A 16,667-nucleotide genomic window follows, 5' to 3' on the forward strand; every position below is an offset into this window, starting at 1 on the left:
GATTCTTGGAAGCATTTAGACAGAACCTCTTTCATGTTACTTTGACTTAGTTACTTCTTAGGCACATTAAAATGCCATTTATCTATATTTATCATCTATTTATTTATTTGTTAATTCTTGCCTAAGGATACATTTTTTTTTAGAGAGTGGAAGGGAGGGAGGGGGGAGAGAGAGAAACACCGATGTGAGAGAGACACATCAATTGGTTGCCTCCTGCACATGCCCTGATTAGGGCCTGGGAATTGAACCTGCAATCCAGGCACCTGACCTTGACCAGAATTGAATCTGAGACCCTTTGGTTAGCAGGCTGAAGCGCTTTGTCCTCTGAGCCAAACCAGCTAGGGCAATGAGACCTTTTTTTGACAGCCTTGCCTCTCACCCTATCTAATAAAGTGGTAATATGCAAATTGACCATTACTTCAACACACAAGATGGTCGCCCCCATGTGGTCAAAGATGGCCACCACAAGATGGCCTGCAGGGGAGGGCAGTTGGGGGCGATCAGGACAGCAGGGGAGAGCAGTTGGGAGGGGACCAGGCTTGCAGGGGAGGGCAGTTGGGGGGGAACCAGGCCATCAGGGGAGGGCAGTTGAGGGGGAACCAGGCCATCAGCGGAGGGCAGTTGGGGGTGACCAGGACAACAGGGGAAGGCAGTTGGGGGTGACCAGGCTGGCAGGGAAGGGTAGTTGGGGGTGACCAGGCCTGCAAGGGAGGGCAGTTGATGGGATCAGTTCAGCAGGGGAGGGCAGTTAGGGGCATTCGGGCAGACAGGGGAGCATTTAGGTGTCAATCAGGCTGGCAGGGGAGTGGTGAGGGGGTAATCAGACTGGCAGGCAGGCGAGTGGTTGGGAGCCAGCAGTCCTGGATTGTGAGAGGGATGTCCAATTGCTCGTTTAGGCCCAATCCCACCAGGCATCCCTGGAGGGGTGCCCAGATAGGAGAGGGTGCAGGCTGGGCTGAGGGACATCCCCCCCCCCCCCGGTGTACGAATTTCTTGCACCAGTCCTCTAGGCCTATATAATAAAGAGCTAATATGCTAATTAGACCGGAAGGCGGAACAACCTTCTGGAACGACCAGTGGGTGGAGGGCAGGGCCGCGGGACCAGTCGGGGCTGCAAAGGCCTACTCTTGCACTAATTTTGTGCATCGGGCCTCTAGTTTTATAGAATTTATAATGCCATTGTTTGTGCCCCACCACTTCTAACTAAACAGGCAGTGTTAGAATATCTGTGGTTTGTGAGATGAATATTGATTTTATCTTTGTTAAAAGTTGGCATATTGCAGATAATTGATGAAATACTGTGAAATAGTGCGCTGTCCTCCCATACTATTTGCTTCTTATTTCTCCTAAAATACAGGCTTTCTGAAGACAGAGACTTTCAGTTCCCCAGAAAGTGCCTGGTGAACAGTAGGCACAAAGAATAGATCCTATATATGCATTTTTAAAAGATTTTTAAAAATTAATTTTTAGAGAGACAGGAGAGATAGAGACAGAAACATTGATGTGAAAGCGAAACAATGATCATCTGCTTCCTGCACACCCCTTACTGGGGATTGATCCTAGAACCTTGGCCTGTGCCTTGATCAGGAATTGAACCAGCAACCTTTTGGTTCATGGGACGATGCTCAACCGAGCCACATTGGCCAGGGCCTGAATATGCAGTTTTTACAGATAAATTTTTTTTTTTACCAGGGAGACAATGAGACCTTGGTTCTAGTTTTCTTGAAAGATTTTAATCAAGAGACAAGGTGCAGCCCTGCCAGCATAGCTTAGTGGTTGATCATGGACCCATAAATCAGGAGGTCACAGTTCGATTCCTGGTCAAGACATATACCTGGGTTATGGTTTGATCCCCGGTAGGGGGTGTGCAGGAGGCAGCCGATCAATGATTCTCTGTCATCATTGATGTTTTTCTCGCTTTCTCCCTCTCCCTCTCCCTTCCTCTCTGAAATAAATAAATTTTTTTTTTAAAAAAAGAAAGAAAGTGCAACAAAACCAGCAAGAATTTATTGGCTGCAGCAAAAAGACATTTGGGACAGTGAAACAAGGAAGATGCAAATAGGAGAGCCTAGGTTGGGCAGCTTTGGTTCACTGGGGAGTCAGAGAAAAAGAGGGCCTTGAAGACAGGTTTAGGGGGTTATTAGCCCAGAACAAGCTGCCATTCCCATTGCTTCCCTGGTTGCAAGTCTTGTGGGGTTCTTTGGAGTTTAGGAGATATATGCCTGGAGGGGTAGAAGAGGAGGAAGGGAATGGGGTCCTTTGTGTCAAAGGTATTTATTTCTTGCTGGCAGGAATCCTAGGGAAGGTCTCAGTGAAGGGTCGCAATAGAATACTCATAAGCTTTCCAGGTATGCTCTTTCACGGTCCTGGTCTCCACTAATTGGTTGGAACCAGGGGGTCATTAGTCATTGTAGCTAGTTCTGAGGCAACCATGGTATTACTTGTCTGGTTTTGCTGCTTTTCTGGGCCTGGAGCTGAAATACAACTGAAGCCTAGATGTTATTAGGAAGGAAAAGATCAGAGGGTCTAAAGCCATGATCATCAATATGAACGATCAAAGAGTTCAAACTGCATAACCAGGGATATGTTAGGAGGAAAGATTAGCCTGGGGATGAGGCCCATGTTTTCTCTGTTTTGCCCCTTGTCTGGTACCCAGGGCTTTCCACCCTGATGACCTTCTGTACTGATCCATCATCCTTGCTCTGCTCATGTCTGTCTAACTGCCTATCAGTAAATGAAAATATACTGCTTTGTAGACTACTGTTTTTCACTTAGTACCTTGATTTTTTTTCTGTGTCCTTGTATAATTTAAAAATATAAGATATTTAATGGCTGTATACTTCCATGACATGTATATAAAACTAGCTATTGTGTCCCGACGTTCTGGACTTTGGAGCATCTATAAATGTATAAAAAAACCCGTGGACCTAATGCTGTAATGGCCAAAGACTGGTGCGGGTGGGTGGGTGCGTGTGGGTGGGTGGGGCTGCGAGCGAGGCGGGGAGGCTAGTGGGTGGAGTTTTGTGATTTCGTGCACTGGGCTTCTAGTATAGAAATAAAAGAGCCAGAGTGTAGGCTTGGCTTATTACCAGAAGAATTCAGTGTTTATTTCTGCCTTTTTAATTCCTAAGTATAAAATACTGATCTGTACAGAGAATAGTGCCTGGATTAGGGAATAAATCCCCAGTGCCTTAATAGGTCTGAAGTAGTAGTTGCTTATTCTTACCTGTAAAGGCTTTCACATGGTAGAATACAGGTTACTGGTATACTTCCCCATCCATCCCAAAGTATCTGTTTACTTATATGTAAAGTAAGAGAGTGGCACCAAATGATTTTTAAAGCTTTTGCCTTAGAAACAGAATCATAGCTGAACCGGTTTGGCTCAGTGGATAGAGCGTCAGCCTGCAGGCTCAAGGTGTCCCAGGTTCGATTCCGGTCAAGGGCATGTACCTTGGTTGCAGGCACATCCCCAGTGGGGGGCGTGCAGGAGGCAGCTAATCGATGTTTCTCTCTCATCGATGTTTCTAACTCTCTATCCCTCTCTCTTCTTCTCTGTAAAAAATCAATAAAATATATTAAAAAAAAAAAAAAGAAACAGAATCATACATTCTTTTTTTAAAAATCTTCACTAGAGGATATGCTTACTGAGAGGTGGGGGGTGTGGAGAGGAGAGAGGTGAGGTGGCTGGGGGTTGGGGGGGAGAGAGAGAGAGAGAGAGAGAGAGAGAGGAGAGAGAGAGAGAGAGAACACACATTGATGGTTTTCCTCCCACATGCACCCCCACCAGAGATGAAACCTGCAACCCAGGTACGTGCCCCGACTAGGAATCCAACCCAGAACCTTTTTGGTGTATGAGATGACGCCCAACCAACTGAGCCATACCTGGTCAGGGCACTGACATAAATTCTTAATTTCTGATAATGATCTTATGTTGCTGTACTTAAATTTGCTTTGTTTTATGATGAAAACTAGAGGCCCAGTGCACAAAATTTGTGCACTCAGGGGAGGTCCCTTAGCCCAGATTGCGAGAGGGTCAGGCTTAGGGACCCCACTGGTGCACAATTGGGGCCAGGGAGGGACCGCTGGAGGGCTCCAGGGTGTGTCCAGCCTGTCTTGCTCAGTTCTGGTCAGCCGGACCCCAGCAGCAAGCTAACCTACAGGTCAGATCGTCTGCCCCCTGGTGGTCAGGGCACTTCATAGTGACTAGTCGACTGTCTGCCCCCTCGAGGTCAGTGCACATCATAACGAGCAGTTGAGTGGCCTTAGCATATCATTAGCATATTACACTTTGATTGGTTGAATGGCTGACTGGATGACCGGATACTTAGCATATTATATTAGGCTTTTATTATATAGGATTATTATGTGGAATCATGGCTTTCAGAGCATACATGCATTTCTACAAGCAATTTCATTTACCTCTTAAGTGAACAAAAATGAAATATATTAATTTTATTAGAACAGATTTTTAGTTCTTACGAAAAATTTTCAAAATTTAACATATGAAAAATAAAGAACTTTTAATGTTTTTTAGAAATCAATGAAAGGATTCTACTTTGCGAAGCTGTACTATGAAGCTAAAGAATATGATCTTGCTAAAAAGTAAGTACCAAACTAAACATGCTTTAGTTTTCCAAAATCATTTTCTTCTTTGAAATGGGTAAAAAACTGTTGCCGTTTTTCAGCAGTTCTTCCTAAGTATGTCCTGGAAATAGGGGATTCATCACTAAGACTGATCTTAAGGACTAGCCTAGATTCCTTGGAGATTGAGCCTGGAATGAGTATTTTCTGCATGCCTACCATAGGCAAATTGTTTGCCTTAAAATACTTTTTCTAAAGATTGTCCTGGGTGAGAATAAAAGACAACCATGCTTGTATCTTAATTTCTTCCTGGTTACATATCTGGTACATTAATCAGCTGGAAAACAGCAGTGAATACAAAATTAAACTTTGATTTCTGGACAGGAGTATAGCTTGTATAAAAGATTTTTAATTTACTCAGTAGGTCACACTGAGGCTTTGTCTCACACATAGTATGGCCAAGAAGGCTGTTGATCTGATTTGCTGATTTGCAGTTGTGGAAAGGAGGAAATGAAGAGGGAGGTAGATATTAAAGGCATATATGGGAAGATGGAAATGCTGATAAGGAAAGTGAGAGCACTTTTATTTAATAGCATTGGGCTGTTAACCCTCCTTATTAATGTGACACTTTTTGCTTCATTGTTGCCCTTAGGATATTACTCACTGAATCTAGAAGATATTTCCTTATTTTTTAGTTGTTACTTGGTTTAAGAAATGAAAATGACCTGTATTTGATACGATATTTAGTAATTTTTTCTCTGCTCTAGTTTAGCTGGATACACAGTACTGTTAGATATTGTTTTCTTGTTTTAAGATAAATACATTCTCTTAGTTGTTATTTGGGAAATTGTTGCTCTTTAGTATTCACATTATGATGACTTAAAATATTTACTCTCATCACTTTCTGATTTTTATGCAAACTCTTTAGTGTTTTTCCAAAATGTAATCAGGAAGAAAAAACAGTTCATGTATTCATTTATTATATGTGGGTAGCACTGGAAAAACCATTTGATAAATGTAGCATTTAGTGGTAATAGTATGTTGTCAGCTTTGTATGTGTGTTTGTGTTTAAGTATTATCCTTTTGTGTTTGAGTACTTTGAATTCTCTTCATATTCTAGTTTAAATAGTGGTAGTCAGTAATTATAATAATATAAATTAGTTGAGTGATTGCTTTGGTTTAAGATATACCCTTCAGTTATTTAAATATAACTGTAAATGTGATTATTTAAAGATTACTTTTTTAATATTGTTTTTAAACAGATACATATCTACATATATTAATGTGCAAGAAAGGGATCCCAAAGCTCACAGGTTTCTTGGTCTTCTTTATGAAGTGGAGGAAAACATAGACAAAGCTGTCGAATGTTATAAGGTAAACTATAAGATTAAAATTTAGGCTTTGTACAGCCAAACACACAATGCCCAGCGTAATTTATATAATAAATAATTCAGATATTTATTATGGATGTCATGAAAACAAGGTATCACAGTACTATTAAGTGACACAGCTTAGCCCTAGCAGTTTGGCTCAGTGGATAGAGCGTCGGCCTGCAGACCAAGGAATCCTGGGTTTGATTCTGGTCAGAGGGCACGTACCTTGGTTGCAGGCTCCTCCCTGGCCTGGGTTCTGGTTGGGACTTGCGTAGGAGGCAACCAATCGATGTGTTTCCCTCACATCAATGTTTCTCTGTGTCTTTCCCTCTCTCTTCCACTCTCCCTAAAAAGCAATGGAAAAATATCCTCAGGTGAGGATGAACAAAACAAAACAAAACAAGTGGCACAGCATGGAACTGATTTTAAATTATTTGGCCCAAAGTACACTATAATTTGTAATTACGAGGTTAGCACTTTGAGAAGAAGAATACCTATAAATTTTAAGCCTAATGTGGTCAGAAATGCTGTTCTTATATGTGTGGTTTTCTTTCTTTTTTTCCTTCTTCCTGACATAACTAATAAAAACATACTTTTTATTTACCTTCAAAAATATTTCAGGACATTAAGTTTAATTGTAATAACTTTGAAATAGCATATTATCATTTAGGAACAGAGTTTTTCATGTGTATATATGAGTATCTGTACTTTAGGAACCCTACTAATTTATTATTTATTTTCTGATATCAGCGTTCAGTGGAATTAAACCCAACACAAAAAGATCTTGTGTTGAAGATTGCAGAATTGCTTTGTAAAAATGATGTTACTGATGGAAGAGCAAAATACTGGGTTGAAAGAGCAGCTAAACTTTTCCCAGGAAGTCCTGCAGTTTATAAATTAAAGGTAAAAAAAAGGAATAAAACATGATAAAAGCAGTTGGGAAAACTAAAGGTAGTCACAACTATTTCTAATATTTGGAGTTAAATGACTTTTCAGTAGGAGACATTAAAATATTGTGTGTGTGGGTGGGGAGTTGATGGGTAATGGGTGAAGGTGGTCAAAAGATATAAACTTCCAGTGATAAGATGGTTAAGTTCTGGGGATGTAATATGCAGCATGCATGGTGACTGTTAACAATACTATGCTGTATATTTGAAAGTTGATAGAGTAGATCTTAAAAGTTACTATCATGAGAAAAACTAATTTGTAACTCTGTGAGGTGATGTTATCTAAACTTACTGTGGAAATCATTTTCCAGTATGTATATATCAAATTATTATGTTGTATATCTTAAACTAATACAATGTCATATGTCAATTATACCTCTAAAAAATAATGTCAAAAAAATATTTTTCTTCAAAACTTTCTGAGCATGTGCTGTCTTATTAGGCACTATTATGCTTTACAAATGGTATCTCACTCTTATTCAATTATTAACATTTTAGGGATTTACAGTTTTATAACTAGATGGTGGAGCTAATAATTAAATCAAGCTGTTTGATACAAAATTTTTACTTCATTTGGTAAAAATTATCCATAGGATGACAATTTAGGGTTATTACTATCTAAAAATGGAAAGGATTGTGTTATGGGATAGTGAGGTTTTCAAGCAAAACTTCAATGACAGTTTTTCTATGATGTTACAGGTAATTACTAAAAATGATAGGAAGTTGTTGCTTATATATTAACCAATTCTGATTTTTATTCTTTACTGAATATAATATACTGGTTTGCAAAATAACTCTTGGATAAAGTTTTTTCAAATGTGCTAGCTAAATGGAACTTTAAGTGTATATTGTTTTTAAGAACCACCTACCTTCATTATACATGTTTCTGATAGAATTTTAACAACTTTTTATTAGGAAATAATTATAGGTTTTTCACTGGAAGTTGTAAGATTGCACAGAGAGATCATGTGTATACTTCATCCAACTTTCTGTAGTGGTTACATCTTACGTAACTACAGTATAATGTAGACCTGGGAATTTGACATTGATACAGTGTCTATGTATAGTTCTTTTAAATTTTATTACATGTATAGATTCATGCCCAGCTGGTGTAGCTCAGTTGGTAGGTGTCGTCTCATGCACTAAGGTTGCCATTTCGATTCCTGGTCAGGGTACATGCCCCGGTTGTGGCTTGATTCTGGTAGTGGGCATGCAAGAGGCAGCCAATCAGTGTTTCTCATCAATGTCTCTTTCTCTCTCTCTCTCCCTCCCCCTCCTCTCTTTCTAAAATCAATAAAAAATATTTAAAAAATCTATAAATTCATGTCATCACCACTGCAGTCATATGATACAGGCTTATTAAATTTTTTTCTCTCCGCGAGAAGCAGCTGGGTTTAAAATAATAATCTAAAATGTTAGGTCTAAGTGTGTAAATTTCTTTACCCTATTTATTATCTTTGTGTTATGCCTCAAACACAATTCCCCTATTGGCCATGACAGCTCAGTCCATTTGGTGACAGTGACATTAAGGAGCATTTATAATGATAGGAGATTATTTTTCTTGCTGTGTATCAAAAGTTAGAGAGATGCTTCCGCAGGACCCCGGATTTGTTTAATAACTCTTTAAAGATGTTGTTTAAAGCTAAACCTTTCTTACATGTAACTTTTTAGCAAAGGAATTCTGGTTTTTAAAGTTTAAGGCTTAAGGGAAATAGTTTTTTGGCATTTATTTAATGAATGAAAATATTGGTATGAGATCTTGAGTATGAGAGTAGAATTTTTGAAAAGCATTCATATTGGTGTTCATCTTTACTTATTTCTTTTTAAACATACACTTGAAATCTAGGGCTTTTTGCAGATATGGAAAGGCCAAGTGTAAGTTTATGGAAGTGATCGAGAAGAAGTAGAGTGATTGGTAAGGAGAGAGGGCAATGAAAAAAATAGCACTTATAGAGAGCTTGGTCTTTGCTAGGTGAAGGGAGCAGAGAGAAGTAAGTATAAGTAGATATGACAGAATGGAATTTACATTTGATGGCTTCAGTTTTCTCAGTGAAGAATGAATTGTGATCGTAAGTTGAAAGTGAGGGTTGAAAGAAAGGGTGGGAAATTTGAGGAAAGAGGTGGTGTATGAAGTTATATTTTTAAGGAATGGAGAAAGTGAGTCTATTAAAGGTACAGTAGGATTTGTTCTAGGCATTACCAGTTTGAGATTTCCTAAATTTCCAAATGCCCTTAGTGGCACAGCAGTTATTGTAGAGATACAGAGAACACAGATGATAGGCTTCTTCTAAGGAAAGACATGGAATTAATTGAGAGGATGTGTAAGCAAGTAGTAATTATGGATATTGGGATTATGGCATTTTAACTTAACAAAGGACTGTGTGTGTGTGTGTGTGTGTGTGTGTGTGTATGTTTTATGGAAAACTAAGACTTGGTGATGTCACTGTATTGAATGGAGCTTTCATGTAGTAGATGTAAATATATGTGGCAGTGAGGTTATGTGAGTTCCTAGTGAGGTGGAAGAGTAAGAGGAGTGTGGTGGTCTGATTGGTATGACCAAAATACATATTTTGCAGACCTTTGTCAATGTCAAATGGATGGCTGGGGCTGGAGTTGTAGAACCAGTGGGGATGAGGTAATTAAAGAACTGAGTAGCCAGGCAGTTATATACCTTGTACATCTTTCAGTTGATAATGACAGTAATTGATAATAACCAGTGACAGTAAAGGATGAAGGGAGAGTTTTCTATTCCAGTTGCTAATGAGGAGGAATAGATGGAGTAGCTGGATAGCATGTCCTTTAGAGAGCAGGGTTCTAAACAGGTATGAGGAAATACTATTTGGAAGTGACAGTGGGTGTGAATAGGTCACAAACCCCACTTCCTCTACTTGCATGTAGATTAGCAGAGAAAAAGCTTCCATGGCAGAGAAATGATGGCGGCTATCTCAAGTTATACACCATTCAGTTAAGACCAGAGAGTGAAGACACTGAGAAGATAGTGAAGAGTAGGAGCTCCAGTGTAGGAGCATAGTGGGCATGGGACTGAGTAAGATTTAGGGAGATCCAGAGCAGTTTGAGAATAAGGACCTGGTATGAGGATTGATGGGAGATCTAGGCTCTGATAATGCCTGGGATGGGTGTACAAGGATGGGTAGTAGTCCTAGTAGTCTTTGAGGTGAAATGGACAACTATATAATTGCAGATGTTTGCACATAACTTTTTTGAGGTTTAGCTTCAACTCTGAAGGGGCTAATAAAGTATATAGGATAGTATTTCTGGTTTCAATTTACTGAAGCTAAACACGGTAGAATGGTGCTCACAGGAGCCATGATGTGTTTAAAATTGCACAGGTGTTTTTCTAAATTAATGATTTTTTATTTTAAATTAGGAACAGCTTTTAGATTGTAAAGGTGAAGATGGATGGAATAAACTTTTTGACCTGATTCAGTCAGAACTTTATGCAAGACCTGATGATGTCTATGTGAACATTCGACTAGTAGAGCTGTATCGCTCAAATAAAAGATTGAAGGATGCTGTGGCCCACTGCCACGAGGCAGAGAGAAATGTAGCTTTGCGTTCAAGTTTAGAATGGAATTTGTGTGTTGTACAAACCCTTAAGGTAGGTAAACATTGCTGGGTCTCTACACTTCTATATAGATAATTACCATACATGCCTTTAAGCAGTGCTCCCCAAGATAAAAATTTCTTTTATTTATGTACAGCTCCTGTGAAATGAAATTTTTATTAGGATGTTCTCAATTTGTAATTGATAGTTTGGAAAGATATAATTGACATATTTATGTGTGTGTGTTGTGTGTGTATGTACTTATATAGCTATATGTTTTTATAGGCTGATGTAAAAATGTGGTTTTACAAATAGGAAAGGGCAAAGGAATTTGTAGGCATAAACGGATAAGTTTTATAACAGTTGATAAGTTTTATAACCTATTGTTCTTTCTACAAAATAGGAATATCTGGAATCTTTACAGTGTTTGGATTCTGATAAAAGTAACTGGCAAGCAACCAATAAAGACTTACTTCTGGCCTATGCTAATCTTATGCTTCTTACGCTCTCCACTAGAGACATACAAGAAAGCAGAGATTTATTGGAAAGGTATGTTATGTGGACTTCAGTGTAAATTACAAATTTTCTTTTTGTAGTAATTCAGTTCATTGGTCTAAACATCTTTACTGCATTTTTATAGTGTACCCATGGGTAATATTTAATACGATCAACCACTTGGAAGGAATTCTTCTTGTGGGGATATTATAATTGGTTTTATACGACTTTGATTTTTAGAGAACATAAAATTGTTCAGGCTTGATTAAATTATTTTTATAGTTAATATTCAATTTTGACATGCTTAATATAGAATCAAGCCTGAAAATGACTGTTCTAACTATTCCATATTTTATTTCCAAAAATGATGGAATCTTGAGAAAAAAAATCGAAGAACAAACTTCATTTGTCAGATGTTCTAGTATAAATAGTTAGCATGAGTAGTATTTCAGAAAACAATAATTTAGCTTAGAAACAAGATAATGAAAATATAATACATGATTTTTCTGTTTTCCTAAATTTTGATTTTTGAGGACCAGTGTCTCTTTTGTTAAAATAAATGCCATTAAACAAAAACAGCACTTGGATTTGCATAACGATGTTAGTTGAGTGTAGGGTTTAACTAGGGCTTGTGGGACGAATATGGCTCTCTGATTTTGTACTTAAAGTTTCATTGGAATAAATCCATGCCTCTGAGGACCATTTGATTTAGAAGCACTGATTAGTACATAGATTACAAATAGTAGTGAGAAATACAACTTATTTAACTCTGTAGTTATATGGTAAGAAGAGCAATTACGATATTGACAACTGAAATATCTTATCTGTTACTTATAATTTGAATAAGGCATACCTAATTTTAGAACTTCCAAGTTTGAATTAAATAATGAAACCATATTATTGAGAAGAAACTAGAAAATTTAGTTTCCCAGTTTTATCCTGGTATATTATGAAACATCCTATATAATCCTATATAATAAAAGGCTAATATGCAAATTGATCAAACAGCAAAATGACCAGTCGCTATGATGCACACTGACCACCAGGGGGCAGACGCTCAACGCAGGAGCTGCCCCCTCGTGGTCAGTGCACTCCCACTGGGGGAGTGCTGCTCAGCCAGAAGCTGGGATCATGGCTGGTGAGTGCAGTGGTGATGGCGGGAGCCTCTCCAGCCTCCACAGCAGTTGGACATCCCCTGAAGGCTCCTTGACTGAGAGAGAGTGCAGGCTGGGCTGAGGGATAACCCCCACCCACGAGTGCATGGATTTTGTGCACCAGGCCTCTAGTATACCATAATAAGTAATCTTATTATTTGATCTATATCTTTTCTATGAATGGAGGGCTTGAACTAAGTTTTGTAATAGGTCATTCTAGAGGTTTAGCTTGAAATATAGGGCATATGTGGAATAAAAATAAGTACTAGGTGATTCATAATTTATAAAATAGAGAAGAATGGATTGTTAGGAGTTTGAATATGGAAGATAAGCTTGAAATAAATTTATTTTGAGTTAAATATCGAAGCCATGATTCACAGTGCAACAAATTTTAGATCTGTTTATATTTTAATATTACAGTTTTGATGGTGCTCTTCAGTCTGTGAAATCTTGTGTGGGTGGAAATGATGAACTCTCAGCTATTTTCTTAGAAATAAAAGGACATTTCTACATGCATGCTGGTTCTCTGCTTTTGAAGATGGGTCAGCATAGTGATGTGCAGTGGAGAGCTCTCTCTGAGCTGGCTGCATTGTGCTATCTCATAGCATTTCAGGTAAGCCTTATTAAGTTTTGGGTGCAGTTTCACTGAGACTGTCAAAGTGTTAACCATTATTTTTAGGTTATGAGATGCTGGCTCTTATCCTTTCCCCAGTCAATTTTTTTTAGTTTTAGTGTGTTTTTTTTAGTGAGTTTGCATTAATTCTGAAATGAAAAGAAATAAGCAGTATGCAAAAAAAAAAAAAATGCATTGAGCTCAGTTTATAAAAATTGTTAGCTTTAGAGAGTGACCTTTACTTGAGGGAAAGCAGAGGGTTCACTGTAGAGTTACCATTAGAGCAGGCCCCTCCTTGTAGTTCATATCATATAGATCTTTGACCACTCTATATTTGTCCCACTGTGTTAAGTGCTACTCTTTACTTTGCAGAAGGATTTAAGTTCTTAAGGGATATATTTATAGTGAAAATGAATGAAGTTAAAGAAGTTTGCTAATTTACATAAGCACTGAAAGGTTCTTGTGATTAATATTTTTATAGATTCTCAAGTAGCTGACAGTTTTCTTATTTTTAATGTAAGCTGAAATCTATTAAAGTTTTTAATATATTTTTTGTAAAGTTAACACACAGTCAACTATTTTAAACTTTGATGTTTTTAAATAGTAAAAACTAAATTTTCCTCTTAACCCATTCACTCAAGTCTCCTTTCCTAGAAGACAATCAGTGTTAACAGTTTGGTGGGTATTCAGAATTTCTCCTGTATATGTAAGCATATACCCTTTCTCTACTTTTAAAAAAACTGTTTTGCGTCAGTGGAGATGTGCTTTATTTACTGTTGAAAACCTTACTGTTTTTCCATTGTTCCATTTCAGCACATAGACATTTACCTTACTCTCTCTTTATCTACCACATTTTTCCATTGAATGGATATGTAATGGAAGCTTCTTACATACTTGAATTTTACATTATCATTTGTTGTAAAGCATAATTATCACGCGGAAGTGTGGACTGGCATAGGGCTCCTTATGGAATCATGTTAGGCTAACTTTAATGGTAAGGTTTTCAGACTCTTGATCAAAGGAGGGCTGTGGTTCCAGTAAGCATACCTGAAACCTTTTATTAAGATGAGGAGATTTTGCCCTATCCAGCTTGACACAGTGCATAGAGTGTAGGCCTGTGGACCAAAGGGTCCCAGGTTCAATTCCTGTCAAGGGCATGTACCATAGGAGCAGGCTTATCCCCCACTGGCACCCCCCCCCCCCCCCCCCGGCTGCAGAGCAGGTTCAGGAGGCAACCAATAAATGTGTTTCTTACACATAGATACTTCTCTTTGTCTTTCCCACTCTCTTCCACTCTGTCTAAAAATCAGTGGAAAAATATCCTTGGATGAGGGTTAAAAAAAAAAAAAGATGAGATTTTGACTTGAGTTTAATGTGACTGAGTGGGTTCATGTCTAATTAATTGGTCACAAATGATAGCTATTGAATAATTTTGTATAAGAGGCCAGTTTTATGAGTTTTGTGCTCTTTAGCAGCTGTAGATAAAGTTTGGCATCATGTTTAGAAAACTTATGTGTAAGAGAGTACGCTGAAAATTCCGTCTACCTTTGTTCCTTAGTCATTTACTTCTCTTCCCTGAAGGAACTAATGTTACTAATTTATAGTGAGTTCTTCAAGAAATTTTTTTATGCATAGATGAGCACCCACACATGCCCGCATCCACACACTTACGCATTCCAACATCCTTACATTCTATTTATTTTGCTTTATGAAATATTTTATTGGTAGTGTTTCCATATCAGTACAATATAGTAAGCATAACATCCTCATTTTTTTTTTTTATGGTTGCATATTACTCCATTCTATGGATATACCATAGTTTTTTTGTGGGGAGGGGTGGGGGTTTAAACCAGTGCCCTTTAGCCAAGATATTAGGTTGCTTTCGTTAATCTACTTCAAATAATTCCATTGCCAAAATCCTGGCATCACAGAGGTGTGTGCCATTACACTCCTGCTAATTAAGAAACTCATTAGAAATTAACCACAGTTACCCCAGCTATACTTATATGGTTACTTGTAGGATATTTCTAGTAAGTGATCATTGCCTATGACTGAGCATTTTCAGTAATGGACATTCACTACATTTCAAGATGGCCCTTTGCATTTTTGGATAATTTGGTTCTTGGTGTTTCCTTATATGGAGTAAAAATGTTTTTCAAGCTGCTACCCATGATGTTTTTTCTCTTGATGATATTTAAAAAGTCTAACTCTTTTACAAGGCAATTTTCTTAATATTTTTTCATCATTCTTTCAGCTCTTTTTTTTTTTTTCTTTATTGATTAAGGTATTCCAAATGTGTCCTTATTCTCAGCTCTCCTTTTAGGATAGGGCTTGGTATCCATTTAATCTCTTGGTCATTCTAGTTTATCCCAATGTATCCCAAATTATCTACGCTCTTAGAAATGTTCTGTTCAGTATGGCATTTCCAAGTATGGTTCCAGTGCTGAGCAAATCTCTGTTTTGGTGGTTCTGTTTCTGCAGGTAGAAAAGTTCTCTAAACACTCCATTTCCCAAAAATGCCATTTGAATGTGCTTTTAGCGGGAATTTCTCAGGAATGTTCTTTGCAGGCATCTTTTATAGATTATCTTAATTCCTAGGTTCCAGTCTAATTATTGGTTGGTTAACTGCGTATCATCAAAAAAACATAATGTAATAAAAAGGACCATCTTACTATTCAGTATATGCGTATCACTAAATTAAACTTTTTGATTATAAAATTACCAGGTTCCAAGACCAAAGATTAAATTAATAAAAGGAGAAGGTGGACAAAATCTGCTGGAAACCATGGCTTTTGATCGTCTCAGCCAATCAGGTAATAGTGATGTTTAACTGGTTTTATTTTGAAAAGAAAAAAGGAAAATTCTCTGTTAAAATGCATCTTATGATAATATCATCTGTCTTTTTGGGAGAGAATTTGTTATAATCATGTTTCTCTTTGTCATACTAGATTAGGGTAAGACAGTGGTTGGCAAACCACGGCTCGCAAGCCACATGCGGCTCTTTACCCCCTTGGGTGTGGCTCTTCCCCAAAATACCATGTGCGGGTACTCACGTACAGTGTGATTGAAACTTCGTGGCCCATGTGCAGAAGTTGGTTTTCTGCTTGGGCGGAGTCTATTTTGAAGAAGTGGCATTAGAAGAAGTGGGGGATGTCGGTCGGGCGGGCGGTGGGAGACGCAGCACAGGGGAGTTACATTGTTTTGAGGTACGTTCGCTGAGGTCAACCCCTTCCAACTCTCCCATCCACACTCATCTATCTGAAACAAGTATACAAGACAAGTGTGGATGGGAGAGTTGGAAGGGGTCGACCTCAGCAAACGTACCTCAATCAGGTTGAGGATGTTTTTAGCAAAGGCCAGCTTAGGAGTACCCTAATTAAGTTAAAAACAATGGACCTACCTATATAGTTTAAGTTTAAAAAATTTGGCTCTCAAAAGAAGTTTCAGTCGTTGTACTGTTGATATTTGGCTCTGTTGACTAATGAGTTTGCTGACCACTGGGGTAAGAGATAAAGAATTAGAAGAAATGGTATATTTACCCTTGCCAATGTGGCTCAGTTGTTTTGAGTGTCATCCCATACACTGAAAGGTTTCTGGTTTGATTCCTGGTCAGGGTACATATGTAGGTTGGGGGTTTGATCCCATCAGGACACATACGCAAAGCAACTGATCAATGTTTCTATGTTACAGTGATGTTTCTCTGTCTCTCCTTTCCCCTTTCTCTAAAATCAACACATCCTTTGGTGAGGATTAAATAAGTAATTTTTTAAAAAGTGTTATATTCTGAAATAGGAACAATTATTTGATATTGTGTGTTACCAGATGGAGAAACTTCTTAACCCCTCCTCATTCTAGCTGCTAGAGCCTCCATCTGAATATTTTATAAAATAGTTTTTATACTAAGAATAATTACTGATTTGCCAGCCATTTATCAGTTGC

The 16,667-nt window shown here is 38.1% G+C and overlaps 1 protein-coding gene across 2 annotated transcripts in view; it reads left to right on the forward strand.

Moving 5' to 3' along the window:
- The window catches only part of LOC308515667 (E3 SUMO-protein ligase RanBP2), an 88,173-nt gene that overhangs the window by 21,228 nt on the left and 50,278 nt on the right, over positions 1 to 16,667 (forward strand). For both annotated transcript variants that reach the window (XM_081086185.1, XM_081086184.1), the window contains exons 2-8: positions 4,535 to 4,602; positions 5,844 to 5,955; positions 6,705 to 6,857; positions 10,290 to 10,520; positions 10,870 to 11,015; positions 12,536 to 12,728; positions 15,454 to 15,541. In XM_081086185.1, the coding sequence (XP_080942311.1) occupies positions 4,535 to 4,602; positions 5,844 to 5,955; positions 6,705 to 6,857; positions 10,290 to 10,520; positions 10,870 to 11,015; positions 12,536 to 12,728; positions 15,454 to 15,541 (991 nt within the window). The remainder of the gene's footprint in view (positions 1 to 4,534; positions 4,603 to 5,843; positions 5,956 to 6,704; positions 6,858 to 10,289; positions 10,521 to 10,869; positions 11,016 to 12,535; positions 12,729 to 15,453; positions 15,542 to 16,667) is intronic.

The sequence above is a fragment of the Myotis nattereri genome (assembly GCF_964212035.1).
Source record: "Myotis nattereri genome assembly, chromosome: 3".
NCBI classification, from domain to species: Eukaryota; Metazoa; Chordata; class Mammalia; order Chiroptera; family Vespertilionidae; genus Myotis; species Myotis nattereri.